This window comes from Trichoderma harzianum, assembly GCF_003025095.1.
Source record: "Trichoderma harzianum CBS 226.95 unplaced genomic scaffold M431scaffold_2, whole genome shotgun sequence".
NCBI classification, from domain to species: Eukaryota; Fungi; Ascomycota; class Sordariomycetes; order Hypocreales; family Hypocreaceae; genus Trichoderma; species Trichoderma harzianum.
This window is the reverse complement of record NW_020209250.1, coordinates 938356-956515: the sequence shown is the minus strand read 5'-3', so window position 1 is coordinate 956515 and position 18160 is coordinate 938356. Positions and strand designations below refer to the sequence as shown.

General features: G+C 52.9%; 7 protein-coding genes across 7 annotated transcripts; 3 read left to right on the top strand and 4 right to left on the bottom strand.

Moving 5' to 3' along the window:
* Positions 1–1020: 1020 nt before the first annotated feature.
* Positions 1021–2933, top strand: M431DRAFT_74854 (hypothetical protein; the record flags this gene model as incomplete). The annotated part of the gene is made up of 3 exons (XM_024922277.1): positions 1021–1406; positions 1502–2039; positions 2106–2933. The coding sequence occupies 3 exons, from the start codon at positions 1021–1023 to the stop codon at positions 2931–2933; spliced, it is 1752 nt and encodes a 583-aa protein (XP_024778474.1).
* Positions 2934–3206: 273 nt separating this feature from the next.
* M431DRAFT_286325 (hypothetical protein) lies at positions 3207–4851 on the bottom strand. Its single transcript, XM_024914056.1, has 3 exons — positions 4644–4851; positions 4105–4592; positions 3207–4012 (listed from the first exon to the last, which is right to left on the bottom strand). The coding sequence occupies exons 2-3, from the start codon at positions 4556–4558 to the stop codon at positions 3480–3482; spliced, it is 987 nt and encodes a 328-aa protein (XP_024778473.1). The 5' UTR covers positions 4559–4592; positions 4644–4851; the 3' UTR covers positions 3207–3479.
* A 2049-nt stretch (positions 4852–6900) lies between these two features.
* Positions 6901–7456, top strand: M431DRAFT_47255 (hypothetical protein; the record flags this gene model as incomplete). The annotated part of the gene is made up of 3 exons (XM_024915443.1): positions 6901–6940; positions 7003–7105; positions 7171–7456. Coding segments are annotated over 3 exons (429 nt in total), but the record flags the coding sequence as incomplete, so codon positions are not given.
* Positions 7457–8320: 864 nt separating this feature from the next.
* On the bottom strand, positions 8321–8632 carry M431DRAFT_76196 (hypothetical protein; the record flags this gene model as incomplete). The annotated part of the gene is made up of 1 exon (XM_024922438.1): positions 8321–8632. A coding segment is annotated over one exon (312 nt), but the record flags the coding sequence as incomplete, so codon positions are not given.
* Positions 8633–8877: 245 nt separating this feature from the next.
* M431DRAFT_286132 (hypothetical protein) lies at positions 8878–11145 on the bottom strand. The gene is made up of 2 exons (XM_024914055.1): positions 10349–11145; positions 8878–10199 (listed from the first exon to the last, which is right to left on the bottom strand). The coding sequence occupies exons 1-2, from the start codon at positions 10965–10967 to the stop codon at positions 9016–9018; spliced, it is 1803 nt and encodes a 600-aa protein (XP_024778470.1). The 5' UTR covers positions 10968–11145; the 3' UTR covers positions 8878–9015.
* Positions 11146–12886: 1741 nt separating this feature from the next.
* M431DRAFT_503743 (hypothetical protein) lies at positions 12887–14573 on the bottom strand. Its single transcript, XM_024918351.1, has 3 exons — positions 14369–14573; positions 13842–14292; positions 12887–13766 (listed from the first exon to the last, which is right to left on the bottom strand). The coding sequence occupies exons 1-3, from the start codon at positions 14369–14371 to the stop codon at positions 13348–13350; spliced, it is 873 nt and encodes a 290-aa protein (XP_024778469.1). The 5' UTR covers positions 14372–14573; the 3' UTR covers positions 12887–13347.
* Positions 14574–15188: 615 nt separating this feature from the next.
* M431DRAFT_286050 (hypothetical protein) lies at positions 15189–18123 on the top strand. Its single transcript, XM_024914054.1, has 3 exons — positions 15189–16201; positions 16284–17528; positions 17594–18123. Exons 1-3 carry the CDS (start codon positions 15377–15379, stop codon positions 18017–18019), a joined length of 2496 nt encoding a protein of 831 aa, XP_024778468.1. The 5' UTR covers positions 15189–15376; the 3' UTR covers positions 18020–18123.
* The last annotated feature ends 37 nt before the right edge of the window (positions 18124–18160 follow it).

The window sequence follows — 18160 nt, the reverse complement described above, 5'->3', positions numbered from 1 at the left end:
ACGGGAATTCACATACGCGAGTTTTTTTTTTACCAATTTGAAAACAATNCGTAAGCCCACGTCTCTGCCAAACAAAGCGCTGCTCGGGTCCAAGTATGAATTTCAATATGCTTCTTGAACCAGGCCGAGTTATGTAAGATGACTGGACGATTCACTGGCAATTACCCTAGAGCCATACTGAACAGTTCGATTTCTCCCTCACCTGAACCTGAGACACAGAATCATCATAAGCTGATGCCAACATCAAATCTTGGTATGATTAGCGCTATTTTGTAAGCTGGTATGAATTTTCGCGACAATATTAATTTTCGTTAGCAGGTACCTTATCACCAACAAGCCGTCTCGGCATGGGTGTATATGACGGCAGATGTGTGAGATTGGCCACTGCTACGGCAACAGATGTGATACATCAAGTATTCTTAATCATTTCATATTACTACTAACACACATACCGAGATAAGCCTAGATAGATCTTACCTACTTGTTTGCCCGATTTTTATGTTCTTCATACTTCATGTGCCGAAGCGCGTCTCCATGTGATCAAATAGTCAAGGGATATCAAATACCTACCAAATACCTCTGCCGATCAAACACGCCCTCCGATTGGCCGAACCAAAATAAAGACCGAGCTCCGGGCACTAGTAAGAAGCTCATGTCCGTCCGTCATCGTCAGACTCCAAAAAATCGTCACCAAAAACAACACACCACCAAAACAATAAGGAAAAAAAGCAGGCCTTTTTTTTTTTTTTTTTATCTTTTGCATTCACCGTCTTTATCTTTAGCTTCTTCCGTTGCATCTTATTTCCTGTATTGCGCATTTCGTATCGCCATGTGACTTCTCGGGCCGCTCTCCGCTTACAGAGGCCTCTAATTCCAAATCGCATCCGATTGCACTTCGCCCGTTCGCGATAATAATAACACCCACAGACGAGACACAAGAAACTCACGTTCCTCTACTCTTACAACTCCATAGAAAGCCCTGCGCGCGCGCGCAAAGAGGCAAACCCCATCACTAGAACAATGCCGTCCTCCATCCAGCGCTTCTTGCCCTTTGCGGCATCGACGACTCCCACCCAGGCTGTGACATACCTGCTGGGCATCTCGCTCTTCTCCATATCGTTTCTCGTCTTCCTCAACAGCTCCGTTTCCTTTGTCATAACCGATCTCATTGGGCAGAAGAATGGCGTGGGCGACGTCGTCGGCACGCTGGGCTTCGCAGACGAGATTGTCGCCCTCGTGGCCTGTCCTGCTTGGGGCCTCGTATCGGATCGCCTGGGCGTGCGATGGGTTGCCGTCATTGGGTATACCATTGTAGGACTGTCGCTGGTGGTGTTTGTCCAGGCCCGAAATGTCTATCCTCAGCTGTTGCTCGCGAGGATCCTCTTTGCGCTGGGAGCATCGGCTACGTATGTGCTACATCTTTCGATTCCATGGATCAGGCGGAGGAATACCGATTTTGTCTCTCAGAGCTTGATAGCTAACGCGCAATGCCGAATCACAGGGCTACAATGGTAACTGCCATACTCCCTTCACTAACAGACGAAGACGAGGAGCTGCGCAACAATGCCCTCGAGAGGGCCAAAGCTGCCGCGCGGCATCATCAGTCTGTGGCGCGCCTCAGCGCTGCGTTTTCCGTCGAATCCGAAGCTACCATCACGCCTGAGGTGTATTCGCGATCATTGTCTAGCGAGGGGAGACCCATTTCGGCCGGCGTAGATCCGCAAGGACGGTCGGGAAAGTCGTCCGTGCTGGCGGGCTATGTCGGCCTCTTCACCGGCTGCGGCGCGTTGCTGGCACTGTCGTGCTTCTTGCCCTTGCCCGCCAAGTTCGGCGAGGTTGACGGCGTGACTCCCGGAGAGGCGGTGTCGTACAGCTTCTATGTTGTCGGCGTTGTTGCGCTGCTTGTTGCCGTCTTCGTTTTCTTTGGCCTCCGTAATATCCAAGGAGAGCAAGGAAAAGGATGGAGGCTGCTTCTCGGGTTAAAGGGACGGGATAGCGATCCCATCGCATACGACTATCCCGGAAGGACACACGACAAGGTACGAATCTTAGGAATCAAGCAGCTGTATATCCAATCGCACTCCCTTACTAACACTGACTCCTAGGTGATTCCATATCTTCACCTGATGAAAGACTCGGTGCTTCTTGGATTTACCGACTCACGAATTGCACTGGGTTACCTTGGCGGCTTCGTTGCCCGAGCATCTACCGTTGCCATCTCACTCTTCGTCCCGCTTTACATCAACACTTTCTTCATCGGCAACGGATTCTGCCAGGGCTCACCAAACGATCCTTCGCCAGAGCTGAAGAAGGAGTGCCGCCAAGCATACGTCCTATCCTCCATCCTGACCGGCGTCGCGCAGCTCATGGGCTTGATCTGCGCCCCCGTGTTCGGCTATCTATCTCGCCAACCTGGCAGGGTCAACTACCCTGTCGTCGTGGCCACCATCTTCGGCATCGTCGGCTACATCATCTTCCCTCGACTCTCGAGCCCCGAAATCAGCGACGTCGACGGCAGAGGCGGCACCCCCTACATCTTCCTCATCGTGACCCTCATCGGCATCAGCCAAATCGGCTCCATCGTGTGCAGCCTGGGCTCCCTCGGCAAGGGCATCCTCGCCGTCGAGATCCCCCGCAACGCCCGCCGCCAGCACTCCATCGCCCCCGACGAGGACGAGTCCACCGAGTCGGAGCCCCTGATCCGCATCGCCACCGAGGAGGAGTTTGTGTCGCGGCTGCGGCTCAAGGGATCCATTGCGGGCGTGTACTCGCTGTGCGGCGGCGCGGCGATCCTGATTCTGACGAAGCTGGGTGGGCTTTTGTTTGACAAGGTGTCGAATGGCACGCCGTTCTACATGATGGCGGGCTTTAATGCCGTGTTGCTTATCGCAACGCTACTTGTTGATGCGTCGCAGACGTTTTCGAGGCGTTGATTGAATTGCGAATTGCTCTGATCGAGCAGTTGTGGAAAGTATGGCATACAATCGGGGGACGTTAATTGAGTGGTGAATAGGGGATGTGAGGAGAGTGCAGGATATGGTGATAAATCGAAAGGAAGTGAGAGTTGCGTTTTAAAAAGAGAATGATGGAGCGTTTGATTCTTGATGGATACCATTTTGTCTTGGCGTGTTTGCGTGCCGTTTACACCAACATTTCCTTTGTCTTTGTTTGACTCCGCTCTTGCATTGTGTATATACCAAGATTGTTTTACAATTGACTCGTCTTGATGCAGGGAGGTCTTGTCCATTGTTTTAGTCAAAGATTCAGAGTATCAGTATGAAGAAAAGACAATATTATTTGCTACCCGAGGTACGGTTCCATTCTATAAAACACACTTGTAATAAACCATTAGTCTGGAATTTCCCAGAATCGCTTCCCAAAACGCTTAGACCCATTAGAAAGAACCTGAATGGAACATATAAAAAAAGCAAATAACCAAAAGAAAGATCAAAAAGCCCAAAGGTTGCCCTTTACGCCTTTTAAACAGCAATGAAACGCTCTGGGTTAGGTTCCACAATCTCCTCTACGCCCCCCTGGAATGTTTGTCCTGGGAACCATCGAGGCGTATTCAACAAATGCCCACCATTCAAGTCGATCCAAATGAGCATTCGTCGCAAAAGTCCTCCCAGGCCTAGATTGTGCAAGCCACCTCTCATGTTGACCAATCTCTTGGCAGCATCCATGTGAAGTCTAAAATGCGACTCATTACCGTGCATGGATTCGAAGCTCGCCATCTTTGCCACTGCGCCGATGATGGAGTCACTGCAAGCATGTGGCGAACCCATGGCAATGTTGATGGACTGAATGGCGTCGAGCCTAAGCTGCTCCATTTCGAATCCCGATTCAGAGGCTTTGCCGTCCTTGACCGTGATAAAGTTACCCGCGGATAAGAGCAGAACGACTTGGAAAGTGGATATTTCCGTTGTCGCGAGACGGAACCAGCGGGTACGAAGAAGACCCCTTTCACCAGGCTCATCAAGCTCAGGGATATCAACGGCCATGTGGACGATGTCTATGTCAATGTGTTAGCGTCGACTTTCAATTTTATGCTTGGCTTGGCTGAATGTGCCTATCCATAGGCGGATTCAAAAGGGCTGAACTCACAGTGATCGACCAGCTGGGGAATATAGGGCTTCCATGGTGCAGGATACGTCCTGAAAGGATCAACCCGTCCGCCTCCAAGTTGGTACTCGATTGTCAGCTGCGGAGCGGCTCTTGCGGCATTGGTCCGCATCAAGGATTGGGCCAGCGCATTGTTTGAGGCTTCGGCAGTCGGAAGGTTCCAAGTGACAGTGTGCAGTTGTCGCTTGCGCTTCTTTCGCTTAGCCCTGTCCTCGCGTTGCTGAGCTGCTTCATCAACTGGAGCGGAACCAGAGGCAGAGGATGAGGCTCCGTTGTTCTGCAGCAAGTAGACCTGCCAGCCCCGTTTGGATAGATGCGACCGTAGCCTTGGGTTGGACCCTGCTTTGAGTTGATCTGGTCTATCTCCAACAACAAATTCAAACTGTGTTGGAGGGGCCGGGGCGATGGGAGCAACAGCTACTGCGTCTGCAGACATGGAAACGGCTTATAGAGCTGTTAGCTGCGTGCTACTTAGCCCGTGTCAGTCCCAACGGTCGGAAATAAGGGGTTGTAGCGTGTACCTGGTAATGGGAGCAGTACGAGCAGTAGTTCGTATAATATCGCAATAAGCTGATCTCGGCCGATAGCTCACCCTCCACGGACATGCAGGTATACTTGGTGTTCGCGGAGTTATAAGCAGAATAGGCTGAAGATGGTGCCAGAGCGTGGTCAGGTGCAACGAGGAGGAGAAAGAGGAAGAAGTTTGGGCAGGCCAGGCTGGCAAAGGAAGGTCATGGCATGTCATAACCATGTCGACAAGCTCATTGCTTTTTTCCGAGACAGGTCATTAACGTGTACTACTCGTACGAAGTACCGTCCGGACCCCAGGCTCTGATGGTGGGTGGGTTGCATGCATCTTTCAGCTCAGCTTCCACCTCATCTCCTTTCTCACACACGCTCTGCCCTTGACAGGAAAGGCCATTGGCTCAGTCTCTACGCCACTGATGCATCTTGATATTAAACCCGTCAGGCTAGCCATCTAAGTGAGAGTAAATGGCCCAGCGACGCGGTGTGCGCGGATCGTGCCTAGCAATCCCGGTGTGCATGCATTGGTCCCTGCTAGTTCGGCTCATGCCTTTGGCGGTCGTTTTTGTTTTGTGACGGGACGTGATGGCCAACCATCCTGTCCATCTTGGATTAAAGTGTTGGTTCTGGACTTTGAGCCTCAAGTCCAGTGATGTGGCAGCTCTTTGGGCCACGAATGGCATACGAGTAATGGACTCGGCCGTATGGTAAAACAGCAGGCCTCCTATGAACCTTGCAGGGGGAGGAAGGATGAGCAAGGATCCCCGGATTCTAGAGTCTTTTTAGTGTCGTGGATTCGTGGATAAACGCCAGAGGCTGCGTATTGAGAAGGGTCATCCTAGACAGGCAGCTCTGCTCCTAGCTACTTTCCAATCACATGTCAGTCGAGCTGCTCTCCGACGCTGTTCTCCGTACAAAAACAGACGCCGCCTTCACTGAATGTCACTTTCATCACTGACAGGACCAGGAGTCTCAGAAGCCGGTTCCCCTGCGCTAATTTAGCACCGCGCTATAACTTAGACAAGGCACAGAGCCAAGCCACCGAGGTGGACGAGAGCCATGACAGCTTTATGGACGCCGAGTCTTGCGGGGGATACCTCGGAGCAAAGGGAGCGTGTATGGGAAATTGAAGGCAATTTGGAACCATTGGTGTTGTCATACCCATTACCAGGTAAACTTAAAAACCTATCGGAGTACACCGAATTTCTGAGATTGAACGTGTGTCCGGGGGTGTGCTGCTTGTGTAACGTTTGACCAGCATGGGTGTTGTCTCATTCCCAGCCTCATATTCTGATGGATATTAATCCTGAGACACGGCATTATTGAGGCGTATTTGACGAGGGTCAGTTGATCATTGCCGCCTTTACTCATTCGAAGTGCGGGATGCCTGCCCGTTGCTCCTCGCTTGAGCAGCTGGCCATAGCTTTATTTGAGAAAGGCCCGATGGCTACTCCGTACATTTGCTGTCGTGCTGGTAGCCCATGGCTCAGACGTGTGCAATCTCTTTTTGACATGGGTCATCTGGCTACCGAGAGAGATCTACTAATGCATCGTTAGTCTTGTTCTGGAGCATTTACACACACTTCTGAAGCCGCCCTGTGAGTGCCTATTCAGAATATAGGGTTTCTTGACAACATTCAAAGCTTTGGAACATCAATGAATTACATACTATGGTCTTTTTTCTAGATCAAAGTTGTGCGTACCACTCGGCCGTCGAGGTAGACTGAGATTGAATAGACCGATATATTGATGCCGTGGACTTCAAGTTCCACAAAGTTGATGGTCAGAAGATACCCAAAGCGATGACGGAGTTAAGTCTCACCTTTAGCAAGACATCAAGAAATAGAGAAGAGTAGGCGGTGTAAGGCAATTGTGCTGCTCTTTCCTAACAAGACAGATTATACCGCGGTACGAAGTACTTTTTGTCTTGCTTTCACGTGTTGCGTGACGACACTGATACTATATTCGTAATTTATATGAACAACGTAAGGGGTAAAGAGTAAATAGAACAATCATAATTATTCATCAAATGAGATATAATACAATAACAAATCATCACTGTACTTGTTGTATAACCTCGCGTAGTAACGATGCACAGGTGCCGCAGACAAGCTCAACCCAACTGCCATTGCCCCACCACTTTAAACTCCCACCTTAGTGCGGTCCGTAGTCTTCTCTACAGAGCATCAGCCTCTAAATTCCCAACTTCACACCAACCACCCGCATCTCGCGCTTCCAGCTTCTCGCACAGCCATGGCGCCCGTCGACAGGATAGACCACGATGCCATTGAGCGTACGTCTCTCCGCTACCACCATACTACAGCGACAGCAAAACATTGGCTAACTCCCAAGCAGAACAGCTCAAGGACGTCATCCAAGACTTCTACCGTATCATGGTCCAAGTCTCAACATACGACTCCATGGGCCGCTCAAGCAAAGAAGTCCTCTCCAACGAAATGTACCAAAAACCTCCCATCCCCCCACTACTGCCATGCGCAATCAGCTCAACTAATCAACAAATAGTAAAAACCTCTCCGACTCCCTCCAAAGCGTCTACACCGCCGCCTCCCCGCCAAACCACCTCCCCTCCGTACCCCCCGAACTCCTCGAGTACGTCGAAAACGGCCGCAACCCGGACATTTACACCCGCGAGTTCGTCGAGCTCGTCCGCCGCGGCAACCAGCTCATGCGCGGTAAAGTCAACGCCTTTGCTTCCTTCCGCGACGTCCTCGCCGAGCAGATGGCCTCGGCCATGCCTGAGCTGCGCGACGACGTGGCCCGCGTGCTCGAGGCCACGGGCGGGAACCCGGCTATTGCTGCGACCGGTGGCGCGGCGGCGGCGGCTGGGCTGGGCGCGAATAATTCGAATAGTAGCCTTCCCGCGAGACCTGCGCCGTCGGGGCAGACGGGTAGTCAGTAGAGAAAGAGGGGAGGGGATGGGATTCGGTAGACAGCCCGATTATGGGAGTAGTTACGAGGGAAGGGATTTCTAGATGCGGACGGGGGCTTTTGAAATTCGGCGTTGAGAAGGGCGTAACATGATACCCAAGATGTCAACTAAAGCAACCAGCAATTGTGCTATAGCCATCTACTAAGTAGTCACTTGATACTTTTATTCAATCATTCATTACTTTTGCTTTTGCACTACTCCCGCAACAGCGGCAGCGATCAGTTCGTAAACCCATCACATAAAAGAGCAAGAAACAATGAAGTTAGGCTGAGATAAAAAAAGACACAAGGGTATCTGACAGTGGATTGTGGAAAAGACGGGTCACCCGCATTCATCTATATAAAGCCTTTGCAACTACGTTGATCCCACCCCCGATCCCATCCGGCCTCTTTTTAAACAAGACACTCGTCATTTCCAACATCAAGCGTGCCGTCCATTCGGTCTTAAAAAGAAAAGGCGAGCCGGGCATCCTCCTCCCTCTCTCCCCCTCTGTTCGACCCGGCTCCGACAAAGAAATATTTTCCCATTGCCCCCTCCTCCGTGAGACAGTACTTAGTTTCGTGCAAATGAATCAAAAGATCGACTGTTGTTGTCTTTCCCGGTTCTCTTTCTTTCTAAAATGTCCCAAAAACGCCATAGCAATGAGGATGCGCGTCTTTTTTCTGGTTTAGGGAAAAAAACAAAAGACTTTCAAAGAAAAGATGATAAAAAAAACCCAAATGTCTATCCTGCGGTGTTGCGTCTGCCGTGACGACGCTGCCGGCCGTCTCGTCTCATGCACAAGTATACAAATGCCGTCATGACCAAGCCCAATGCAACTAGTTGCGGAGGCAGCAAGACAATCGCCGCCAAAAGCCACATCCCATAACGTCGTAATGCTTCGACCAGCTCGTTGCGATTCTCCCGGCGACGTTGGAAGTCGTCCTGCAACTTGCTGCCTGACGCGCTGTCTGGCCAACCGTCAACGAAAGAGAAGGGAGGTTCAGTATCTTGCTCGCCATCTTCCTCGCTGTCATCGTCGTCGTCGTCGTCCTCCGTTTCTGATTCTTCCCGATCGGCTGGTCACGAAAAGGGGAATCCAGCGCCAGCACCAGGGAAGCCGCCTCGCTGACGACCACCGGCGCCAGCACCGCCAAAGTTGAAGCTTGCACCTCCGGGAAAGCCTCCAGCACCGCCAGGGAAGCCGCCGGCACCACCAGGGAAGCCACCGGCGCGGAATCCGCCTCCTCCGAATCCGCCCTGGTTGCCCATCATGCTGAAGAGAATCTCGGGGTCGATGCCACCCATGCCGCCGCCCATGCCACCGGCACTGAACATATCAGCCGGGTCAACAAGGTCGTCGCCGTTGTCATAGCGAGCTCTCTTCCTGCATCGTGTGTTAGCACACTCAGTCTCATAAAGAAATTATTCGTAAATGTTTAATAAAAGGGGGGAACGTACTGAGGATCGCTCAGCGTCTCATAGGCTTCCTGCATGTCTTTAAACTTGGCTTCAGCTTCAGCATCACCAGGGTTCTTGTCAGGGTGCAGCTTGACAGCCATCTTGCGATACGCTCGCTTGATCTCATTGGCATCGGCATCCTTTTCAATGCCCATGATCTTGTAGTAATCTTTCCTCAGGCTCTTCTTCATCTCCAACTCAGCTTTGCGGATCTCGTGGCGGACTGAGTTGTCGGCTGGGTCAAGTTCTTGGATGGCCTTCCATTCGCGCACAGACTCTTCCCAATTGCCAGTCTTTCCGAGGGCATTGGCCTTTGTCTTACGTGCCTTGGTGTAGCTGGGGTCGAGGCTTACAGCCCGGTCTGAGTCGGCAATGGCCTCCTCGTATAGCTGCAGCTTAATCTTGCACTGAGCACGGTTCTGCAGAAGCTTGGCATTCATGCTCTTGTTTGAAGGGTCAATGTCCAAGGCGTCGCTGTATTTTTGGATGGCTGCCTGCCATCGGCCGGCCTTGAATTCAGCGTTGCCCTCCTCCTTCATGCGGTCAAGCTTCTGAACAATCCTAAGCCACTTGACAGCGTCCCGGAAGTCGGGGTCGCAATTGCAAGCCATTCGGAAGTATTGAATAGCCTTTTCATTCTCGCCCTGACCGTAAAGGACACGGCCACGGAGAACCAGAGCCTCAGGGTCCTGGTTGTTGTTTCGCAGCAGCGACATGGCGACGCCTTGAGCCTCGCCCAGAGAGTTCTCGCGGCCCATCTTCAGGTAGGCCTCGCCTCGCATTAGCTGCCACTTACGCGGCTTGCTAACGCCGTGGCCAAGACCGCGCTCGGCCTGGTCCAGGGCGTGTAGCACCATGGACATGGCCGAGCCACGCTGGAGAGTGTCCTTGGCCGACTTGATGTGGTGCAGCATCTCCCGAGCGGGAGCCATGTCCTTAGCAGATGGCTGTGGGATGATGCGGGAGAAAGTGGCCAGGGCCTCCTCTGGCCTACCCAGACCGGTGTAGATCCTTGCTAGGCGCAACAGGACCTTTGCATTGTTGGGGTCGAGGTCTGTGGCACGGCTGCAATCATCCAAGGCAGCCTCATACTGGCCATTTGACATGTAGGCAGCCGCTCGGTTGCCCAGATAAGTTGCCGAGTTGGGGAACAGATCCACAGCTGCACGACAGAGAAGAAAAAGAGAAATAGTTAGCCCAGTATTTTTTTTTGGCGATAATTAAAAGAAAAAAAAAAAGAAAAAAAAAAGGAAACGACAAAATAAAATCAAGAAAATGGCATGATCCATGCCCATTGGAATTTTTGCATACCTTTGCTATACTGCTCGATGGCCTTGGGGTAGTTCTTCTCCTTGAAGAAGCGGTTTCCGTTGGTCTTGTATGTCTCTGCGTCCTCGAGAGGCGTGGGGACAGGGCTGGACGGGTTGGACTTGTGCGGCGGCGGCGCTGGAGCCTCATCGTTGCTCATGTTGCCGTTGGGGATGGGCACTGCAAAGTTCTTTTGGGCAGAAGGGTTCGAAGAGGGCTTGGGAGGCTGCGGTGATGCCGCGCCGTTGACGGGCTGCGGATCGACGTCCATCTTGGCTGACATGGCGGACAGGCGCTTCCGCTCTCGCTCCTCAGGGGGCAAGTTCAATGGATGGGTGTCCGGGTCGTATTTGCTGCTGCGGCGCGACGAGTAGCCTGCGTCGGTCGAGTGTCGCGACAGGCGAGAAGACCTCGAGGACGGCGGCTTTGCGTCCTTGTGGTGGGAGACGGGCCGTGAGGACCGCTTTGTTGGCGATGGCGACGAGTTGGTGGAGGAATAAGCCGGCGGGGGGTCGGCGTGGACGCTGGGGCTCTGGCTCTGCGGAACGTCGTCCTCGACACTGGCACTGGAAGCAGAAGCGTTCTTCTTCGAGGCCGGTTTCTTATTGCCGAAAAACTTCATTGGGGAAGGCTGTCGAATCTTGGGCGAGCAAAAAAATGTCCCGACACAAGGTTATGCCGGATATTTGGGACTTGCAGAGAAGTGGTAGAGGCCTAGGCAATAAAAAGAAAGTACTGGACAGTGCCGGCCGGTCCACGGAGTAGGGGCGTAGGGGCGCGGGAGGTACTAAGGCGCCACAGGCTGGGCGGCTTCAGTGCACTGTGGCCTGGGAGTTTGATGGCTGAGGGAGAGAGAGTCAAAGGATGTTCGATGCGATGCGACACGACGAAGTCGGATCAGGAGAAGCCCAAAAAAAGGCCAGCCCTCAGATTTATCAGCGGCACTGTGAAGGCTAGTTTGAATCCAGACTTGCCAGGCTCATGAAGCGGTTTGAGCTGGGGGGCACGTCAGAAATTTCAAGTGGAAGAGACAAAAGAGACCGGCGGCGCTATACAGCCCAGTTGACAGGCACACTCCGGGCGGCCAGCTGTACAGTACAGTACAGTATCGACAGTGGCGGACAGGCACACGCTCGCAGCCTGCCAATTCAATTTGTAGGTAGCTGCGGGTAACTACCTCACGGGCCGCAGCTCCAATCCCCACAACAAGGCACTTTGTTCCAGCCACGCAGCAAAGACGTTTGGTATCAGACAGTTAGTCGGTACTGTACAGTACAGTCCAGGGCGCGTAAAGGAGACGCCAATGGGCATTGCCGTGGGCTGGCAGAGGCCACAACCATTGGCTGCGCAAGTGCGTGTTGCAGGCATCATCATCCGTCACTCATGTTTGAATGGTGAATGTCCATGTCGTGTTTATTTACATGTGCCCGCGGAACCCAGCGCTGCAACCCCCGGTTTCCAGCCTGGCAATTCAGCCTTTGAGCACCTTCGGGCAACGCGGCTATACAGTGCCCAATCGCTCAAAAACACGGAGTCCAGGTATCCGTACTTTGTACGGAGTACACGAACAGCTCACACTCCCATAACTGAATATCGTAGTAGGCGGGATCCTGCCCCACCTCTGGGAAGGCTGGAAGGTTCCAGAAGAGAATTGACAACAAGACGGGCTGGAGTCAATTGAAAGCCGGATGGATCAAAATTACTGCTCCAGACATTCATGTATCAGTGACAGTGACTGACACTTGCGCCACCTTGCGTCCAGCCCGGCTGAACTTACGCACGCAGTCAGCTCCTGCTGTCAGTATGTAGAATGCAGGATGCAGCCGGGGTCAAGTCATTAGTAATTGGATAGGTTGATTGATTCACTCCAGTGCTCAGCTGCCATGGGCCGTTGGAAGCGAAGCATTTGGAAGCGAGTTGACCCATGGATGGATGGATCAAATGTCTGCGAGTACATGCGGTACAGCAGCACGTTGGCACTACAGGTAAAAGTTGAGTACAGGTAACATATCATACAGTGGACAGTTACATTTGGCACCCGACTGCAACCACTAGCACCAGGTACCGAGCCGGCTGCGATATCCGGTACCGTCTGGTGATTTTGCTGTGCGTGCTAAAATTACTTACCCGCAATAGTTTATATTTGAGCTGGCGGCACATGCAACATGTTTTGTGCGGCACGTCGCGTACGAGTAAGGGAATCAAGTCATGTCTGGCTGGTCTCATATCACAATCAGTCACATCCCGTCTGCCGCCAGACTAGTCTCACCTTTTTCTGCTTCCTTCTCCGCACCTCCTAGCCGCTGCAACCCAGGATCCTGGTGGCTTCACATGCGCCATTGGCCCGCCATGCCATCCTGGAACTTGCAATCAGCCGCTGGTCCATTCATTTCGTCACTCCCAAGACTCCTCTGCCCTCCTCCCAGCGAATATCAACAGCCGGCTTATCTTGCAGCGCTTTCGTGGTAAATACGAGTACATATATGTATGTATTGAAAAGTACTATACACGACTCCGTAGCATTGAGATGGAGAACTTTTGCCTTTGGAAATGCGAATCAAAATAAAGATTGAGCACGGTATGGAGCGATTTGCAGATTGTTTCCCACGTCTACGCTCCTGGCGCGGAGCATAATCTCCTCCCAATACTTATTTGTGCCGTGGTATGTATGTATGTATTAATTATGCAGCCATTAATCGTACCTAATCCCATATATTTCGTACAGTACACATGTGCAGGATACCCAAAGGAAAGAAACCAAAAAGAAATCAAAGAAAATTAGAATGCGCAGCAGGATTCAAACAGCTCATTCGTCCTCCTTAACAGGCCCATACATATCACACGGAGCCAGGCCCGGCCCGGCCCTGGTACCTGTACCCGTGCCTGTCCAGTAACACTCCTGGTAACTGCATCGTGTCACTCGTGTCAACTGGAAACGAAAACCCCGGGAAAGCCACCAGTGAGCGGAATGCGGAATGACAGCCAAGCCAATCACCTCGTCACTACTCCTCGGATCTCTCGTGAGACCCTCCTTCGGACCCGCCGTTGGAACCTATGATTGAGTGGACAAACTCCTGGTATTTAAACACCTCGCCCCTCCTTGCCGATATCTGCGCGTTCATGTTCCGGTTGAAGGCTCGACGACCAGTGAACCCCTCGACGACCTTGTCGACTTCTGCGGCGCTGAGGGCCGACTGCCCGGCTTCCGGCGGTGTGTTGAGCAGAGCGTCCCTCAGCTCCGCCCAGTCGATCTGACCGCTGTCGTCCTCGTCAAAGGCCGAGAACGCAGATAAGAGCTCGGTGCTTGGTGACAGCACCGCCAGGGATTCCGCCAGAGAGTTGAGGAAAGCGGCTAGCGTCATGGTTTGTGGTTTTGATGGCGGGAAGAAGCGTCCTATGTCGGAGGAGCCTGAAGGGAGGCCTTGCTAGAAGTTAGCATCGTAATGGGGGAGGTTTGATCATGCTTCACCGCGAGCAACAATAGCAGGAAACTCACCAAGCTGCCCGAGCATGTCGGCCACATCCTCTCTATTGACAATGCCGTCGCAATCTCGGTCCAAAATCTGAAATCCATCTCTTAGAGTCCTAACCTGAGTAGGCTGAAGCTGTGAGAGAGCGCTGCTGCCGCCAAGGGAGCCGCCCACTGCTAGCTTTGACCCATGCTTCCACGAAGGTGGTGAAACCTTTGTGGGAGTAGTCATGCCTGGTGTCTTCTCTCGCTCTGGGGTCTCGGGGACGTCGTCGGTGGCGGTCGGTGTCGTTGGTCTCGCGAGCCTCGACGTTCTGCTGGGCGTGGTCGGGGCAGCTTTAGTAGGCGAGCTCGTTGGTGTTATTTGTCGGAGTGGTGAAGGCGATGCAGGCGGGTCGGCCCGGCGGAATGGAGAGTTTCGAACGCTGGGAGGCGATCCGTAACCCAGGGGAGAGGGCTTGAACGTTGTTGACAAAGACTGGGACAGCAAGCAGAGAGTGATTAGCAGATAAGCGAAACGGCCATGTACGGGGCTGCACCGTAATAATACGCACCATGATGCAGATGGTAGGGGATCTGTGCTGGAACGGTGTCCGCAATAACGGTTGGCCAGCGAGCAGCAAGCGGAGACTGATGTACGGTACGAGTATGACGCACGATTTGCTGATCGCTTGAGGGTGGTGCAGAATGCAGATAATCTGGGATGCTTGGCCAGAAATATGCAGTCAGTGAGTGGTCTGGCTCTGTCTTGTCTGCGGGGGGTTGATGCACAATTGCATCTAGATTCAGATCATGACCCCCCAAAGTAAACAATCAAAGTTGTCTGACCCGACAACCCAATGGTGTGTGGCTGGTGCAAGCGTGTCGGGTGTGGCGCGGCCTGTGAAACGCCAATTTCAGCCACCAACCAACTGTTCCTCTTTAAGCGCTGATAAGTGTTCCATTGAATGGATAAGGTGCTCCGTAGCCCGCCACCAAATGAGGAGCCAATTGTAGCCCCCCCAAATTAGCGCTGTGAAGCAGCTCGCGCTGTAACGGGACCCTGACACTAGTAGCACAGTCAATACGGAGAGTTCCACAATGGCTCAACGCCCCTGTCTCGACTTTCTTCCCAGAGAACTCGTCGCAAGTTGCAGCAGACGATGCCTGGTTCAAATCCAAGCACCAGTCCATTGGCCTCTTCATCTGCTGCCTGCTGCCGGCTTCTCTGCTCGCGTGTTATCGCAGCGTAGCCGTGATATCTCTGCCAGGCGGATAAGTGTCGACCATCACCAACAGGCGCAGGGCTTTGAGCGTCCTAGCAGAACCGACCGCTCGAGCCAGAGAGCAGTCCCTGAGCTGTTCCTGTGCAACAACCAGGCTGCAAAGCTGTGTCTGCGTCGAATTCGCTCCGATCGAGGCCATTCTTGATCTACAAGATCCAGAGGAAGCCAGGGACGCACTTGGTGCAACGACACTTCAAGCATACATATATATACCCAGGCGGGCCAGTATATCGATCGACTTCTAGTACTCTATATCCTACATTTAATTGCATTGGCCTGCGGGGAGGCTCTTGAACAATGGCTGCCGCTCTCCCCTATGCCTCGCGCTCGAATGGCGCCAGCAGCTCCCAAGTTTCGCTGCCACACCATCGCCGAACTTCTCTTTCTTCGTTTCCCCCGTCACGCTCGCCGTCGCAAATGTCCTTCCATTCACGCCCATCAAGGTCGCCGCACCCGCCCATGGCCGAAACCGATCGGACTTCGGACCCGAGCTCCAAATCCAAGGCCTCTTCCATTGGACCATCTTCGCAACATTCGTCTCTGTCGGCAGTGCGTCGAACCAATGAGGATTCACAGCCGCAGAGGAAACTCCGAGCACAGTATCCTCGCGGATCCGACGCCAACCATGTCGAGTATATTTTAGTGGCGTCGTTTGATATCGACCGTGGGCCGGTGATGGAGCACCAGTACCCTGTCGCCATCACCGGAGACGAGAACATGTTGGCCGAGTTGATGCTTCCAGATCAGGCCCACGCGCGTAACCAGGATTGGACCATGTTCTTCCTGCACAAGGACTCTTCTCCGGAAGATGAAGACGAAGAACGCAAGGAAAAGGCCAGGAGGAAAGCTCGGAGGCAGAGACGGCGAGATAAAGCGGCGGGGCTGGTCCCTGAGGATGGAGCCGAGGGCGAAGACGACGATGAGGGAGACGACGACGACCTGGATGAAGACTGGGATGACGACGAATCTTCAGATGATGAGCCCGACGATGAGTTAGAGGGCCCGCCGCTCATCTACGTCCTCAACTTGGTAAATACCAAGCACGACAAATCTGTGAAGCGAGGAGCCATCGTCAAGGCCATGGCAATTTGCACAAGACACCCTTTCTTGCATATATACAAGGTACGCAGTCTGACAGCTGAGCTTGCTGAAACATCCTTTTGCATCGCATTGCAGAGACTAACGCTTCGTGATTCTTATTCAGCCACTCTTACTGCTTGCATTGGAAGAATACTTCAAGTCGCCAGTGCCCGAGACTCTTTCCATGTTGTACGAATCGGTCAATGCGATGGACTTGTCTCTTATGCCCAGATTGAGCTTGCTGGAGAGGAACCTGCTACTAGCGAGCGACAACAAGGATCTGTTTGTGGAAAAATTCGAGCGCATTATCCAGATGCGCATGGCAGAAGACAGGGCAGAGACCGCTACTGAGGGGTCCGGAGAGAGGAGTCAGAGCCCGCAATTCACTGGCGGCATCTCGAGGGCTGGCACCAAGGCGCACGTCGAGGGCGGCGGGCAGTCGACATACTCTGTGGCCCGAGATACTCACGAGTTTGAGAGCAAAGTCATGTACAAGGGCATCCCCATCCCTATCAAGGTGCCCACCGCGGTCATGCCCGAGACTGTGGGAGACTTTTCTCTCATAAAGTTGATACAAAACTTTTCCGAGGCCCATGCCAAGTCGCCGCAGCCGTTCCCACTGCACCCGCATCTGACAACCAACGGGGTCAACACGCACCCAATCATTGTGCTGATGAACGGGCTCCTCACGCAGAAGAGAATCATCTTCTTGGGCCACAACATGCCCTCCGGTGACGTAGCTGAGGCAGTGCTTGCGGCATGTGCTCTCGTGTCTGGTGGCATCCTCCGGGGGTTTACCAGGCATGCGTTTCCCTACACCGACTTGACCAAGGTCGATGATCTGCTCAACGTGCCAGGGTTTATAGCCGGCGTTACCAACCCTACATTTGAGCTCCATCCAGAATGGTGGGACGTCTTGTGCGACTTGCCCAGCGGCCGCGTCAAGATCAGCAGCAAGATTGAGATGGCACCGGTTACTGAAGGGCTGATTTACTTTCAGCAGCAGCACCCCACCCTCTCCAACACTGCCAGCGGTGTCTCCAACAACGCGCAGGACTTGACGGGGGATGCCGCCTTTATGTCAGATATTCTTAGGAGCATTGCTGCCAGGCATGGCGAGCGGGTCATACGAGCAAAGTGGCGCGGCTGGGTTAACAAGTTTACGAGAATTGCTGCCCAGTTTGAGGAGAGCGTATACAACGCATCTGCTCTGTACATTGGAGGTCAAGACCAAGACTTGGCACTGCCAGGGGCCAGTGGTCATGGATATGTTTGGGCAGACGACACTGCAAAGTTCAAGGAGCTGGCCGGCAATGTGACGAGGATTGAAGGGTGGCGCAACACGCGTAGTTACTACAGCTACATTCAGGTAAGGGTTATTCGGTCTATCTTATCGTGGGATGAGGGTTGGCTAACAGGAACGACTCCATACAGGATCTCGCAAGAATATACACCTTCCGCCCGCTCAAGGGATTGGACCTGGCCCACATGCACGACCGTCTACGCATGCAGCGCCTGACGCCAGCACAGAGCAAGGATATTTATTTGACGCTATCCAAGCATATCCACTCATATGAAGAGATTTGCCTGCTGCTGGATGTGGCACCCGAGTCGCACGCTGGGCTCTTTTATATTGCGCTTGGCCTCTTCCACAAGGACCGCGAGGTGCGTCTAAGAACGGCCGATCTGCTAGAGCGAATTTCCGAGCACGAGGCCGGGCAGCACTGGTGGAAGAGCCTCAGTCAGTTTGAGAAGCTGGCGTACAAGCGAATCCGGCGTGAAACTGAAGCAGAGATGAGGACGAAAGGAGAGAAGGACGGGCTGGTTCTCAGTCCTGTTATGGAGAAGCTGATGAGCTGAGAGGCCCAATGAAACATAATCACAAAAAAGAAGAAAAGACCAAAAAAAAAAAGAAGGAGAGAGCGGGAGATTGTGGCGAATTTATATGGGATACACATGACGGCGCGCACATTTGTGGCCTGCCTAGTGAGTATATATTAT

Coding starts and splice junctions, on each gene's coding strand:
- M431DRAFT_286325 (XM_024914056.1), bottom strand. CDS start 4,558: ATGTCTGCAGACGCAGTAGCTGTTGCTCCCATCGCCCCGGCCCCTCCA. Junction 4,013..4,104: donor TCCCCAGCTGGTCGATCACT/GTGAGTTCAGCC, acceptor ACATTGACATAG/ACATCGTCCACATGGCCGTT.
- M431DRAFT_286132 (XM_024914055.1), bottom strand. CDS start 10,967: ATGAAGTTTTTCGGCAATAAGAAACCGGCCTCGAAGAAGAACGCTTCT. Junction 10,200..10,348: donor CATCGAGCAGTATAGCAAAG/GTATGCAAAAAT, acceptor TCTGTCGTGCAG/CTGTGGATCTGTTCCCCAAC.
- M431DRAFT_503743 (XM_024918351.1), bottom strand. Junction 13,767..13,841: donor CGACATGCTCGGGCAGCTTG/GTGAGTTTCCTG, acceptor ACTTCTAGCAAG/GCCTCCCTTCAGGCTCCTCC.
- M431DRAFT_286050 (XM_024914054.1), top strand. CDS start 15,377: ATGGCTGCCGCTCTCCCCTATGCCTCGCGCTCGAATGGCGCCAGCAGC. Junction 16,202..16,283: donor CTTTCTTGCATATATACAAG/GTACGCAGTCTG, acceptor ATTCTTATTCAG/CCACTCTTACTGCTTGCATT. Junction 17,529..17,593: donor GTTACTACAGCTACATTCAG/GTAAGGGTTATT, acceptor GACTCCATACAG/GATCTCGCAAGAATATACAC.